Source organism: Protopterus annectens, chromosome 8.part0, assembly GCF_019279795.1.
Source record: "Protopterus annectens isolate FY-2018-M chromosome 8.part0, PAN1.0, whole genome shotgun sequence".
In the NCBI taxonomy this organism is placed as follows: domain Eukaryota; kingdom Metazoa; phylum Chordata; order Ceratodontiformes; family Protopteridae; genus Protopterus; species Protopterus annectens.
Window position 1 is genome coordinate 1,776,928,157 of NC_056741.1, and position 15,636 is coordinate 1,776,943,792.

At 34.9% G+C, this 15,636-nt stretch overlaps 1 protein-coding gene across 1 annotated transcript in view; it reads left to right on the forward strand.

Annotated features, from left to right (window-relative positions):
* Positions 1 to 15,636, forward strand: part of LOC122809633 (vitamin D 25-hydroxylase-like) — a 734,566-nt gene that overhangs the window by 474,678 nt on the left and 244,252 nt on the right. The window contains exon 5 of the mRNA XM_044081269.1: positions 14,843 to 15,016. Within this exon, the coding sequence (XP_043937204.1) occupies positions 14,843 to 15,016 (174 nt within the window). The remainder of the gene's footprint in view (positions 1 to 14,842; positions 15,017 to 15,636) is intronic.

Below are 15,636 nucleotides of genomic sequence, written 5' to 3' on the forward strand. Positions count from 1 at the left end.
AGAGGACAAGTGTTGAATGGTTGTAAATAGATGGGATGATGAAAGGTTAGTAAGAATGTAAAGTATTTCTTGATGTAGATCATACAGGAGAGGTACATGGGCATAGCCATGAGTTAGTGAGAAATTCTTTGAGACAGAAAAATACATTGAGGCTTGATAGAGTCCTGATTGAATTTGACACAAAATTCCATAGCTGGCTATATAGAGTGTGCATAGGCTTCGTCCTATACTTTTTATTTGGTTTACAGATTTCAAGCAGTTTTTTTTTGTTTTGAGAGCACAGTGGGAGATTAGTGATGAAGTATTGAGGAGATAGAAGGGCAGGTAGAGGGGTTATATAGTATTTTATGGGTTAGAAAAAGTTGTGTATGGGCTAGTTGATGTGGAAGTCCTAATCAGCTGAGAGCATGTAATGCAGAGCAATGAAACTGGGTATGCAATAGAGTCTGCAGTGAGTTGAAGGCTCTTGGCAGGAAGATCATCAGCAGAAGGAGAATAGGATTTCAGTTTCTTTAGTAGCTCTTTAGCATGTGAATAGAGACAGGATGGAGATTAAAGGCAGGGATGTCAAGGCTAGTAGAGTTTTAAGGTTGATTATATGGTTGGGACAGCTGGAGGTAAAACAGGCTATGACATTGATGAAGACAATGTGAAATACAGTAGCCGTTTCTGAGTGGGATAAGTTCAGATTAGGGGTTGGTGAAGAAGGTGAAAAATGTCCTTAATCAAGTTACAGAATTTCTTTGAATTTTCTTTGTGCCATTGTTTCCATGGTTTGTGTGCCTTCAGAAGTGTATCACATGGGAAGTTTATAGGCTGTGCTTGAAATGAAAATTGTAAACAAAAATAAATAAAGTGTTTTGAAGAACGAAAAAAGGACCCTTCTCTGTAATTATAAGTGTTGCATTTTTAACGTCTTTATTAAATTATCACATTTTAAATTGCAACATAGGTTCCTATGCATTAATACTAATACAAAACACACATTGTCAGCAGTCAGGAAATCTGGAAAAGGTGTTCTTGTGCAGTCGAACACAAATAGCAGCAAACAAAGAATTCAGCAATAAAATCCACTTTAATAGTAAATCTGGAAAACCATCGGATTGAGCGCTTTCATCCCCTGATCGAGAATGTCATCAGAATCAACACTCTTTTCATTTGAACCATTATTGCGACAGGCCTCGCAAATGATTCATTGTATAATAAAGGAAACAAAACCCCTTGCATCTCAAATCGATTTACTATCTTTACTAGTTTTGGTCAACACTGGTCGCTCCATTTTGTACATTTATTTAGTCATATGCATTAATGGAAAAGGAAGCAAGCTATAATAACAGTTTATGCGGAATACATGATATCATGAAGTATTGGAAATCAGGGTGCATGAAATTATGTAAAATGCAGAAAACAAGTAAACGAAAGAAAACAAGAAGATTATAAAAAGAAGAATTTAATTAGAGGAAGTGGATAAAGAGGCTCTATGAATTAAAAAGGTCTGGGATTATTTGAATAAAGCTAAAATACCTCATCAGAAAGGAAACTCATATATGCATGGATTCCTGGGATTTTCTGAGCAAAACAAACAACTTGGGATTTCATGTTAAAGATGTATTCATTACCATTGATGTGAAAGACCTATATACTGTGATTCCCCAGGAATTGGGCATATAGTGGTTTACTGAATTTTTAACAATTAAAGAAATACCACAGGAAGTGATTAACCTGCATGAGGAACTTCTCTAGATAGTTTTGTAAAACAACTACATCATGTTTGAGGGACAATACTTTCTACAAAACAGTGGCGTAGCCATGGGTTCTCCAGCTGTCTCTCTTTTCGCTAATGTAGTAATGGCCCAGTGGGAACGTAAATACTTATTCAGTCATCAGTTTAGCAAATATTTTAGACTTTACATTCATTACCTTGATGACATATTTATTGTATAGAAGAATACTAAAGAAAAATGGGGGACTTCTTGGATTATATAAATAACACTACTAGTTTCTTAACTTTCACCCATGAAATTCAACTTGATAAGGTAGCCTACGTGGATGTCCTATTCGAAAAAAGATCTCAGGAATAACAGGTATATTTCCCGTATTTATAGGAAAACTATGTACTCCAACTATTTTTTGCATTTTACAAGTTCACATCCCTTCCATCAGAACACAGCAGTCATCAAGGGACAAATATTAAGGACGGCATGAATGGTTACCCTAGGCTGCCATTTCCAGGAGGAATGTACTAATCTCAGAAATATGTTCATAAGAAGAGGATACCCAGAAGACCTTCTTGGAAATTTTATAGAGGAAGTACAATCTAAAAGGGAAACAGGGTATTTTATTCCTATACTGCATACTGAGGACCAGTATTGGAAACATATCTAAATACGATTGTAGATTCTTTTTTGTAAGACATGTTGCTCCAACTGCTACTGGAACTGAGTATCTTTCTTCCACATTGCCTCATTTCTGCTTGCAAATCCTGGTACATTATGACTTTGTGTCCCTCTGTACAGAAGACACTGCAGTCACTGGGTATAGCAAATCCAATAATCAATGCTACTTTTGTCATCTTTTCATGGACTACTATATATGTTTTTTTGCATCTATTCTTAAACAGTTGGTAATGGATGATTCTATCTGATATAAACTTCATCATTTTTCTATGATGCTTTGTGGCTCATCTTAACAGAGTTCTTCAGCTACTTCAATATTATGTTTGCACAATCCCCAGTGCAACAGTCTTGCTACATATGTCTTTCGGTATACAGTCCTTCTGCCATTCATCTGAAATAACCAGCAACAAGGTGTGCAACTGTTTCAAGTTCTGGTTTACAAAACCTACAGTTGTCTGTTTCTCACACATTCCAAAAAAAATGGCCCTGGTTGCAACAAGATGAACAAAGATAAAAAATTCCAGATAAGCAACTAAGAAGTGCTTAAAAAAAGAGAACTTTAATTTAACAAATAAACATAAAATAAATCAGATACATCCAGTAAATCAAGTGCTTTCGTCTCCAACCATTTGGAGACTTTATCAAGACAGAGCATGCCCCAACTGCTAGTAAATTTATAATACAAAGTTAATTACTGAACCAATCAACATCCACGGTTCATGAATAATTCATGAGCAATGACTATTCCTACAATTTACATCTAATAATGTCAAATCACCACAAATAAAACATTCATCATCCTAAATATTACCCACTATAATACATATAAATACATAACTAACAAATACATTATTAAAAAATCTAATAAAAACTCAACATTTCCTATATATTGTACACCTCAAATAACCCCAATATATTATAGTATAAATACATGTATAAATACATAACAGATACAGTATAAAATTCACCAATGTATACATATAAGACATAAAGATAATGCATATGTTTCAACTATTAAGAATTACAAGAACATTTCTTTAAAAGCATCATCTGTCTAAAGCTTTTAATCTTAAAAAGTAAGTAATTTCAACAGATTCATTTAAGCCTGGCCATTGAGTTGCATTTGTTCTCAACTGCCATAAGGCCTCACCTCTCTCCAAATATAAAGTCCAAGGTCCACCTCTTGGGTCTAGTTCAATAACTTCAATAACAGTGAATTTAAATAATAATGAGGAACATTTTTTTAGATCAAGACAACTTTCCCCCACTGTGGAGATCAGAAAGACTGAGAGACAGAAACAACCAGAATGTGCAGAATCAAGGGACTTTTCCTACAAACAGAGGTCGAGGGGAACAAATGTATTATCGGGGGGGTATCGGGAATGGAATTGAATTCGAATGAGCATATGTTGAATAACTGTGTTATTTTAAAGAATTCTAGAAATTACTTTAATGTATATAATTTTTCTTCATGTATTTTTGATGTTAATGATTGTGATTTATTTTCTAGAGGTTTATCATTTATCCCAGCCAAAAAGTTTAACATTGCACAAACATTAATTGATATCAGACATTTTGTTAGGAAGTTGAATTTAAATGTCCTATTGAAATCTGTTGAATATGTAAGTAACCCTTTGCACATTTCAAGCACATTCAACCCACCTCTGCACCCTGCATTAGTGATGTTTGATAAAATGTGTGAAATAGATATTAGAAATATTCACAGAAATGCACACTCACCTAACTGAAGTAAAAGTGAAATGGATGGTCTAAACAAACTTAGAACTAATATAGGTGTGCGGATTATAAGACCAGATAAAGGTGGTGGAATTGTCATTATGGACCTAGATAATTATAACACAAGGATGAATAACATTCTTTTGAGTGATGCATATAGGAAAATCTCTATTAATGAGTTAAATGGCATTTATTACAAAGTAAGAAATGAATTAATGGACCTCTTTATTGAAGGCTCAATTTCTATAGATGAGTACAATTACCTGACAGTGCATCATCCAAAAACTCCTTGTATATTTGGATTACCAAAACTACACAAGAATATGGTTGATCCACCTATGCGCCCTGTAGTGAATGGGTGTAGTTCTATCACTTATCCCATAGCAAAATACTTGGATATTAATTTGAAATGTTTTGTTAGTGAAGAAACTATTATTTGTAAGGATTCATGGGATTTTTTTTTAGAAAGGGTTAATAATTTAGAATACAGTGAGACAGGTGTATTCATCACCATTGATGTGAAGGATTTGTACACCTCAATACCCCATGATACTGGCATTGAATGGGCATGTGACTATTTTATTGGAAAATGGAGTATCACAACCAAAAATTAATGTATACGAACAACTTGTGTTGAAAAATAACTGTATATTTTTTAATGGTGAATTCTTTATCCAAGCAGTTGGTGTTGCTATGGGATCTCCATGTGGTGGTTTGTATTCTAATTTGGTGATGCTACAATGGGAGAAAAAGTTTGTTATTAATTCAGTTTATTATATACATTGTAAAATGTATGTGAGATTTTTGGATGATATTTTTATATTTTGGGATGGACCAAGTGAGATGATTAATGAATTTATAACTCACATGAATAATTCAACAGCTTTTTTAAGGTTTACCCATAATATTGACCCCAATGAAATCTCTTATTTGGATGTTAAAACTGACAAAAAATACAGTCTTAAGGAATTTTGAGTAATATATTTATAGGAAGGAAACGTATTCAAACAGTTTTTTACATTTTGATAGTAGCCATCCCTTCAAACAAAAAAGAGCAGTTGTTAAGGGGCAGTTTGTTAGAGCTGCTTGGATGGTGTCTAGTTTTGACTCTTTCTTGGATGAATGTGAACTGCTGAAAGATATGTTTCTTAAAAGAGAATATCCATTGGACTTAATCAATAATTTAATGTTGGAAGTAGTTAATCAGAGAGAGAGAGGGTTTTATCATGCTATACTGAATTCGGAGATGGTGCACTCTGGCAAAGAAGGGAACAGGCATATGGTTTTAAATTTGAATATTGGCTCTATTAATACAGACAGCAATGTTAATGTGAATGTTATGACACCTGTTGAACAAGTGCAAGCAAACGGAAAGTTGTGTTCAGCTTTTATCACTTCTTATAATGTTGATAGTAAAGAAACTTTTAGGATTTTGGATACAAATTGAATAATTTTGACCTCAAGTAATGACATTAGACAATGCATAAGTGAGAAGCCTATTGTGGTATATAGAAAGGGACAAACCTTAAAGAACATCTTTGAAAGGAGTTACCAGATTCAGAATGGGGACCATATGAAGAAGTATGCAGCTGTTACACTGAGAAGGTGCTTTATTGTGCTTTCTGTTCCAAATGTGCTTGTTTTTATATTGGAAGGACAGAAAGGAAACTTAAAAAATATATTTATGAGCATTTGAGGGATATCAGACTGCAGAAAGAAACCAATGCCCTTGCAAAGCATTGTACGGAATGGCCCGGACATGACTTTAAATTCACTGTTATTGAAGTTATTGAACTATACCCAAGAGGTGGACCTTGGACTTTATATTTGGAGAGAAGTGAGGCCTTATGGCAGTTGAGAACAAATGCAACTCAATGGCCAGGCTTAAATGAATCTGTTGCAATTACTTGCTTTTTAAGATTAAAAGCTTTAGACAGATGATGCTTTTAAAGAAATGTTCTTGTAATTCTTAATAGTTGAAACATATGCATTATCTTTATGTCTTATATTTATACATTTGTGAATTTTATACTGTATCTATTATGTATTTATACATGCATTTATACTATAATATATTGGGGTTATTTGAGGTGTACAACATATAGGAAATGCTTGAGTTTTTATTAGATTTTTTAATAATGTATTTTTTAGTTATGTATTTATATGTATTATAGTGGGTAATATTTAGGATGATGAATATTTTATGTGTGGTTATTTGACATTATTAGATGTAAATTGTAGGAATAGTCATTGCTCATGAATTATGCATGAACCGTGGTTGTTGATTGGTTCAGTAATTAACTTTGCATTATAAATTTACTAGCAGTTGGGGTATGCTCTGTCTTGATAAAGTCTCTAAATGGTTGGAGACGAAAGTGCTTGATTTACTGGATGTATCTGATTTATTTTTATTTGTTAAATTAAAGTTCTCTTTTTTAAGCACTTCGTAGTTGCTTATTTGGAATTTTTTATCTTTCTTCATCTCGTTGCAACTGAGGCCATTTTTTGGATTGTGTTTTGTTTTTTGGCCTTTAAAAGTTTGTTTCTCACACATGTTCAATGGACTTTGGACTAAGTACATTGGTTTACACTGTCTTGGATCATCAATATCAACCTTCTGTCTTTTGGTTTAAATTCACCTCTCCTTAACCATTCCTACATTTGACCCTGGTCAACATGAGGTTGTTCCAGGAGTTTCTATACTTGCAACTATATTTATTTATTTTCCACATCTCTTGCCTTCTCATCTGATCCTTTACCTTATATTCTTTCTTTTGTTTTCTGGCACATTGGGTTACTGCCTGACTTTATTTGCTTCTGGTTTGATTTCCATTCCCGCTTGATGCCGATATGTTTCTGCTAGATTAAGCAGGGGAGTCATCTTAGATTTATTCTCTTTGTGTTTCAGAACCTTTGGGCTTTGTGAGGTCAGCAGATATGTATGCAGTCCCATGACTGCAGACCTATACATATAATTAATTTCAAGGAGGCCCAACCCTCCTTCAGAACGGGAAATATATAATCTTGGTATGCACTGATTTTTATAAATCATTTGATGAGCATGAAGCATCCTTCTTGTTTTCCTGTCTAATCTATCCAACACCTTTTGGGGCCAATCAGTCACTCCAAAACCATGTTAGACCAGGAAGAGCAAATTGATATATATCTTGAACTTTGTTCCTAGACATCAATGCTGTTTTCAGGATTAATTTAAGTCTTCTAAAATATTCCTTAATGATTTTTATTTTCATTTGTTCATGTTTTATTGTTGATTCTTCATCAATTCCCAACTATTTATACACTCCCTCTTGCTCAAGTTCTTTTATATCACATTCTTGTCCCAAACTGATGCTTTCTTGGTACTGCAGCTTTTCTGATTTAAAGCTTGCTTTTGCACATTTATCAAGACCAAATGACATTCTTATATTATCTGAAAATGTTTTGACCGCTTGTAGTTGTGCTTTCAGTTCCTCATCTGATGAGCTATACAGTTTTATATCATCTACAAAGAGAAGATGAAAAATCTTTACACTCTGTTGTTTTCTGGGAACCAAATTATAGTCATCTCCTAATCTGTTAAGCAGATAGCCTAATGGGTTGAGGCAAGGCAAAAGAGCATGGTGACAGAGAGTCACCCTGGAATATCCTCCTTTGAATTTTTATCCCTGGAATAATAATTTGCCCTTTATCATGGCTTAACTGCTGAGTGGTTTGCCACTTTTTCTTGGTGATTGTGATGTATTTTTCAGTGTAAGGTGTATCTTATACATTTTTAAGCACTCTTTTATCCATGAATGTGGGCAACTGTCAAATGCTTTTTTTGTAGTCTATCCATGCCATACTTAGATTCTTCCCCTTTTTGCAGTTTTCCACTATGACTCTGTTTAACAACAAATGATTATTTGTTCCATATGACTTTCTTTTATTACCCTTTTATTCTGTTGTCATAATTGAGTTTTCTTCTAAATGACTGTATACTCTGTCTGCTCCAATTTCAGTGTATAGTTTATACATCGTCTGAAGGCAAGTTACTGGTCTATAGTTTTTAGGGTATCTTGCAGGTTTACTCTTAGGTAGAAGCATTGTTTTTCCCATTATTAGCCAGGCTGGTGTCTGTTCAGAGTGCACATATAAATAGTTCTTACTTGTGGTTAAATCTTTGTGCAAAGATATTAATACTTTTAACCAGAAGTTAAGTACTGCATCTGGGTCTGGGGTTTTCCAATTAGAGCCTTTTCTTAACTTTGTTTCAGTCTGTGTGGCCGTCACTTCATCCCATTTCATATCCTATAAATTTGAACTTAATATTTTTCTTTTACTTTTTCAATCCATTTAGCATCTTTGTTATGTTCCACAGTATCTTCAAAGGGGAGCACTTTACATTATCGAAATACTGAAATCTTGAATGTCATATGGTCGAGACCATATGATCGACATTTCAGTATATCGAATATGTAAAGTTTTAAAAAATAACACTTTACTTACCTTAAAACGTTACGTGCACACAGAGGAAGGCTTCTTGTATGCCCTGTGTGTACGTAATGTTGTTATCTATTTTGTGGTGTTGACAGGAAGTGGGAAATCTCCCATTTTGCGCTTCCACATACAGCGCAATATGGGAGATTTCCTTTTTCCCCACTGTAGCGCGATCTCGGAGTTGGTATATTTAAGTTGGGGGATGTGGGGGATGCAGGGGGGTGAAGCCCCCCTGCAAAAGCAATGTTTGACTTTTTTTTTTCCGTTTCATTTTAGAAGTTCGAGTTTCCAAAACTCGATCTTTTGGTCTCGATAATATGAGGTTCGAGATTTTGGGAATTCGATCTTCTAAAGTGAATCCCTTCAAAGATATTTCTCCAAAATGTATTTGTTTCTTGGTGGTCTTTCAATTCCTTTTACCTTGTTTCCCAATTCTCTATAAAACTGTTTTGGGTCATCAATAAATTGCTTATTTTGTACTTTTCCTTTATATTTATCTCTGTATCTTTTAAATGTTTCTGCCTGTGCTAATATTTTTAGTTTATTATTTGAGATACTGCACGAGCACGATAAATCCTGATCTATTATAATACTGTGCATTGCTTTTATCACATCTATTTTTCTGAGTATTTTTGTTGATTTATTCCTTCTTCTATACTCTTCTAACAGTGAAACTTCCTGTCTTAATTGAATTATAGTTTTCTCTATTTAATACTTTCATTATGTCATTCGATTTCTCCCTGTCCTTTCCCCTGACTACCATGTGTTCTTGTGGTAGGACTCTATCTGTTATTAATTTATCTGCACAGTAATGTATACAATTTACTTCTGTTATATCACATGAATCTCTATGGACAAATTTAATTACTGTGTTCATTTGTTTTATCAAACTTCTAACTTTTTGGGTTTTATTGACCTTCTGCCGTCTATTTCTTTCATTGATCTTAATATGTCTATCCATCTCTATTAAATCAAGCAACTCTTCTCTTAGCTCATTTTCTACTAAACTGTGGGGCATTCTTTGTTCTCTATTTCCTGTGGGCATTCTATAGAAAATACTATAGCATCTTCCTGTGCCACGTTCTCTTCAGTTTCACCCTGTGTCATCCGTTGCTCTTTCACATGGGAGCTCACTGGCCTATCACTCCACGACATTGACTGTGTCAGAGTTGCCAGTATTTCCTGTTATTTTCCTTGCTGCATAGCTTCAACTAAATATATGTACTGATTTCCTGTGGGATGCTCCAAATTATCTTCATATGTCAACTGATTAGATGCTTCCAGTTCCTCTGGTTTCTCCTTAATTTGGGTGTCCACTGCTCTATCCTGTTGTGTTGTTATCTGAGTTAAATTTTCTACATTAAATCCTTCACTTTGCATGTAATCCATAACCTCAGTTTTTATTTCTTTAACTTCTCCATTACTTATCCTCTTTTCTACTTTTCCTCTTTGTTTTCTTATTTTTTTATTGTAAAATTTTCCATATCCAGATATCTTTGTCTGTATTTCTCTTCAAATATCTTTGGTGCTGCTGCTTTTGCATAGATTAGTTTTGCTTTCTCTTTTGCATAAATATTGCACCATATTAAATCTCTTTTTCTTTCCCATGTCCATATTTATTCTTCAGATGTTGTGACATCCCCACTTTGGGCCAGTAATCAAGGAGCCTCAAATCCTCACCACTGACACTAGAGAGGGATGTTCACTTGGAATACAAATGGATACACTTAGTATTTCCAGATGCAGACCTTTCTGCATCAAACACAATTTCCATTAAGAGCACACAGGGATCATACTCAGCCCAGGGTCTGGATTTCTCTATATCTGTCTCCCTGCTGGTCCTCAATAAGACTCCCCACTGGCACAGCTGTAGGGATAGGTCCTCAGCTGAGTGTCAAAGCCAAGTTCCCCAGCACCCTTTCTGTGAAACCAGTGCTTTGTGCCCCTGCTGCAAATAGCTGACACACACTATTTGAGATTTAATTTTCTCTCACACACACACACACACACACACACACACACACACACACACACACACACACACACACACACACACACACACACACACACACACACACACACACACACACACACACACACACACACACACACCTGAGAAAGGCTAGTATAGATTTACTAGCTATGCCACCTTCTTTCCAGACTATAAGGTAGTTTCACTGCCACCAGTCAGTTACTATAAGGCTCTTACAATGGTACCCAATTATACTGTGTGAAATTAATATTAATACAAATGGTAATGTTGACCAAACAGCCAGGTTTTCGGGAGTGGCCAGAGTTATCACCAAATAAATGTATGCAAGTCCTCTCAAAACTTAAATATTTTCTAAAAAGGACCAGCCACAATGAAAAGTTTAAATATATTTAATAATAAAAAATAAAAGAACATGGAAATACTAAATATCTATTTTCACTAAAGACCAGAGTTTCAGACACGGGAAATATTAAAATTAACACTGATGGAAAGTTTCATACAGTTACAGAAAAATAGCATTTAGCTAGTCTTGCTATCTATTCCTGATTGACTAAAAAAATACTGTTGTTCTTCTTACTGAATAGGACAAGGTAAAGATGAGTGAGTGGTTTTTGTTGTCAAGTCCAAGACAGAATACAGATTGCTGCTGAGACTTCAGTCTCCTCTAATATTAAAACATTATTTCTGTACAGAATGACATTCCATACATCTGTTCATCTGACTCCATTTCCCATGCTATCACCAACACTAGAACCAACCAGGACTTTAACACCTACATGTCAATAATACACACACAAGAGCATTGCTCAGATGTGGTGCAGCTGCTGGAAGTCATAAAACTCTAAAACCATTCCACTCTTCCTACTGGAGCTACAACCTATTCTCTAATACAGACATTGTGTCTCTGGCTCCATTCAAAACTATGGGATAACAAGTAATTTAATTTCAAGAATATTTTTCAAAGTCAGGTGGAATAACCTCTTCTCTTTTAGTATATGCTGTTACAATGTATACATTAAAACAGATACAATAATGCATGTATGTTTCTTTTCCTTCCAAGAGGGCACACTGTTGATAAATTTTAACCCAAGCAACATATAAATGACATAATTATTTACAAAATTCAAGCCAGCCATGTTGGCATATGCCACAAATCAACTGTCACTCTTTTCCTGGCATGGCTGGCAGTAGCTCCTATCATGACAGATGTCTCCTCCTCCTCTTGTTTCTCCTTACTTTGGGGACTGGTTGCTCCATCATGCTGTTATATAGGCTGTGTTAGACTTTCTACACTGAATACTTCACTTTGCAAATATTCCATAACTTCAGCTTCTATGTTTTAACTTCTTCTTGCCTGATCTTCTGTTCTACATTTTCTGTTTGTGATCTTATTTTTTTTATTGTGAAATTTTCTACATCTGGATGCCTTTGCCTGTATTTTCGTTGAATATCTTTGGGGCTGCCTTTTATGTGCTGATTAATTTGGCTTCCACCTTTGCATAAATTTTGTACCATATGAGATCTCTCTTTCCCATGTCCATATTTCTTTTTTATACCCTTCAAAGATCTCTAAACTTTGTTCTTTAAATTTTTGCACTTCCTCTGTTGAAATGGCACAAGGTTTCTTGGTCTATATATTGTTTTCATGGATTTGTTGTATTAATGAACATATTTTTTTATCTGAAGCTTCTGACAGTTTTTCTTTTGGAAGTATTTTTCTTTCCTCTAATTTCTTTCTTAATCTTTTTGTATATCTTTTGTCTGGAAATTCTGACTTCTTGCATAATAGTAACAATACATAATTTCTTTCTTATTTTCAATAGTCTACTCTATCATCTGTATGGCTCTTTTATGGCCTATCAGTTTTTGTGATTTTTGTGGACTGCTACCTCCATCTACAGCAGGGGGCATCCTCCTCCTGGGCCTGGCCTAGCCCCATTGTAGGAATATTTCTTTGTCTTGAGGGTTCTACACTGTCATTTTTTTCCAATCCTGGGACCAGTGCTCCTACCAGAATTGGGTGCTTTTTTATCCTGGGACTCATGCACCCAGCTATTTTCTTTATTCTTTTTAACCTACTTCTGTCCATGATATATGTTATATAAAATACAGTCTATATATGAGTGCCATCTTGGTGAGATTTTGTGAAAAACAGTGTCCATCTCATGAAGGCACTCACCAAGACTTGAGGATGAATTCAGTTCCAGCAATACTTCTCTCTTTTGCTGATTTTATCATCTCTCCATTCAGACCCTCACCTGTACTCCTCATTAAGTCCTCAGGGTGGGTATGAAATGAGAACATGTTGATGTATTACTGCAACTTTTTTGTAAACTCAGCCAAGGTCCACCCCTTGCCCCACTATTTGTGACACACACCTTCACCATATCCTCAGTCTTCCCCAGGAATTGGATATGAGAATTGCCCATAGGGCAACCCTCCCCTAGGGATGGAAATGTTCATCCCTCCCTGTCGTTCTGTCAGTCACCCAAGCCACTAAAAGAACCTAGGTTAACTGGATTGTAGTCAGGGCTTTATTCCCCTACTCCAGCAAAGCAACTTAGATTGTCTGTCTTTTACATTGTGGGGTAGGCACTGAGAGAAAAGATTAAGAAAATCGATACAGAGAGCTCAAGAACGTTTAATACTAAAGGAGCCAGAAGTTAGGATGGCATTATGGAGCAAACAGCAGTACTTCATTGGCTTTCATCATTGCTTAATTTACTAGTTTCAGACTTGTCCTAGAAGTGGCTAACAGCTAATTTCTCAGTAGCTGATAAGATCAAATCAATAAAACAATTGAAAAATGCAAATTCATGAAACTCTACTTTGGTGTACACTTATAATTGTTGATACAAACAGTCACGCACACATGCACACATGCATACACATATACACACACATGCACACACATAGACACACACACGTGTGTGTGTGTGTATGTGTGTGTGTGTGTGTGTGTGTGTGTGTGTGTGTGTGTGTGTGTGTGTGTGTGTGTGTGTGTGTACAATAATTAGCAAAATTCTAGTGGTATTCCTCACAGTAGTGATATGCTTTATATATATTAACTGGCACTTGGATACTTGTGGTAGCTGCAGTGAAGGAAATGGCTTTCCCCTTCCAGCAAGAATGGACTGAAGTGTACTTTGAGATGATTGCAAAAGTTAGGTGAATGTAGGATGTATTGCCCTGTAATGCTATTTTCAAATATCTGTCCTTTTCATTCAGTTGTAGTTTTACTGAACTGTGCTTTAAGACTGGTGAATTTCTGGTACATTCCTTCTGTGATCTTGTGTTGAGTTTTAAGGGAGATAAATAATTGTTTAAAAACGCATGATTTAGATATTACCCTTGTGCCTAAATCCTTTATAATATGATTGTTTCCTCAAATGCCAGCAGTGAGTTGGTGGTTTCCCACAGGTACATTTGGATTTTCTAAGTGATTCATATAGCACAAATGTACTGTGTCTTTGTTCTCTCCATAAACATACAGCATTGAGAAGCAATAACTCAAACAGACATATACATGATGAATGCATTGTTTTATAATCACCCTCCAACACAGCATTCTTCAAATGGGTACAGAAGCATGGTTATTAAAGTATGGAAATGAAAGAAGACTTTTGAAAAGATGTAATAATGTTTTATTCTGGTTTGCTGAGATAAAAAGCACACTTGCTGCCCACTGAGATTGTTACACTAAAAAGTGTAATAATGCTTGAAAGTAGTGGTGACAGGCAAAGAAATAAGTGAAGGCCAAACGAAGAACTGGTAAGGAGATGGGCAGTCAAATAGATGGGCTAGTGAAATAAAATAAAATAAATGAATTGATAAGAATGATGTTTTCTTCTTTATTCTAGTCACATGTGCTCAGTTAAATGCCTTTGTCAAAGAATGATGACGTCTTATGATGAAATCAATTAATGGAGTACGACATGGCTAAAATAAAGAAAAAAATGTTAACATTCATGAGTATTTGTTTATTTTATTTTATTTAGTTGCTTTTATACACTGGACCAGTGAGAGTCTATTTTTATATTTCAGATGGGATGCTAAACTACATGTAGAGTTTAACATGATGCAATGAACAGAGCCTTGCAGGTAAATCTCTTAACTTCTCATGCCTGTGCTGATTATAAAAGAAACTTATTTTCTGTATTTTGGTTGTTAAATTACTTGACAGATCACATCATAAAGCATGAACAGGTCTAAGTTTCTTTCTTTTTTTTATTGATTGCAGGTCTACAACACCATTCCCTTTGTCCGAGGCCTTCCACTTCCATTCCAAAAAATTTTTAAAAACATTGATGCAGTCCAAGGTATTTTAAGAAAGATATTAGATGAGCACAAAAGGAATGTGGTACAGGAAGAGAAGACAGACTTCGTTTACCGTTATTTAGAAGAAATGGATAAAGTAAGATTTACTTCTCTAATGTCTTCTGTTTTCTTTTATTGTAGAAACTGCCAAATATATGGTTAAAAATATTTCAATAAAGATCATTATTTATATACCCAAAGCACAAGGAGAGTAGGCTATTTGTGTAAACTGCACATTTTAATTTTATCAGCTTTTAATTCCAAATCCTTTTCACTGAAAAAGATCTAAAAGCTGATATATCTCCTGTGTAGGTCACACTGCTCAGTGTTTGGATGAATATGTAAAAACATGTTATTATTCTAGCAAACAGGAATACCATCTACTTCAAAGAAATGCAAATACAACAAATGCATGCATTTGCTAAGCACTCTAAGCGAGAACCTTGATATGCCCAAATAAAGTTTCACAGTTTATCAATAAATGCGCACACAATTGGAATTGACTGCATCTCTAAATTAAATTTCAATATATAGCCAAACAAACATTTTCTAACATAATATTCCCAATGACGTCAGCTTTCTTCAGATGCATTTTTCCTCTTATCATCATCATGTCTGCCATTTCAGGTAAGCCCTGGATTATACCCACAATCACGGCTATGCTAAAATTGGTTAGCACATGGCAGAGTACAATAAAGAGTTTATATTAACCATTTT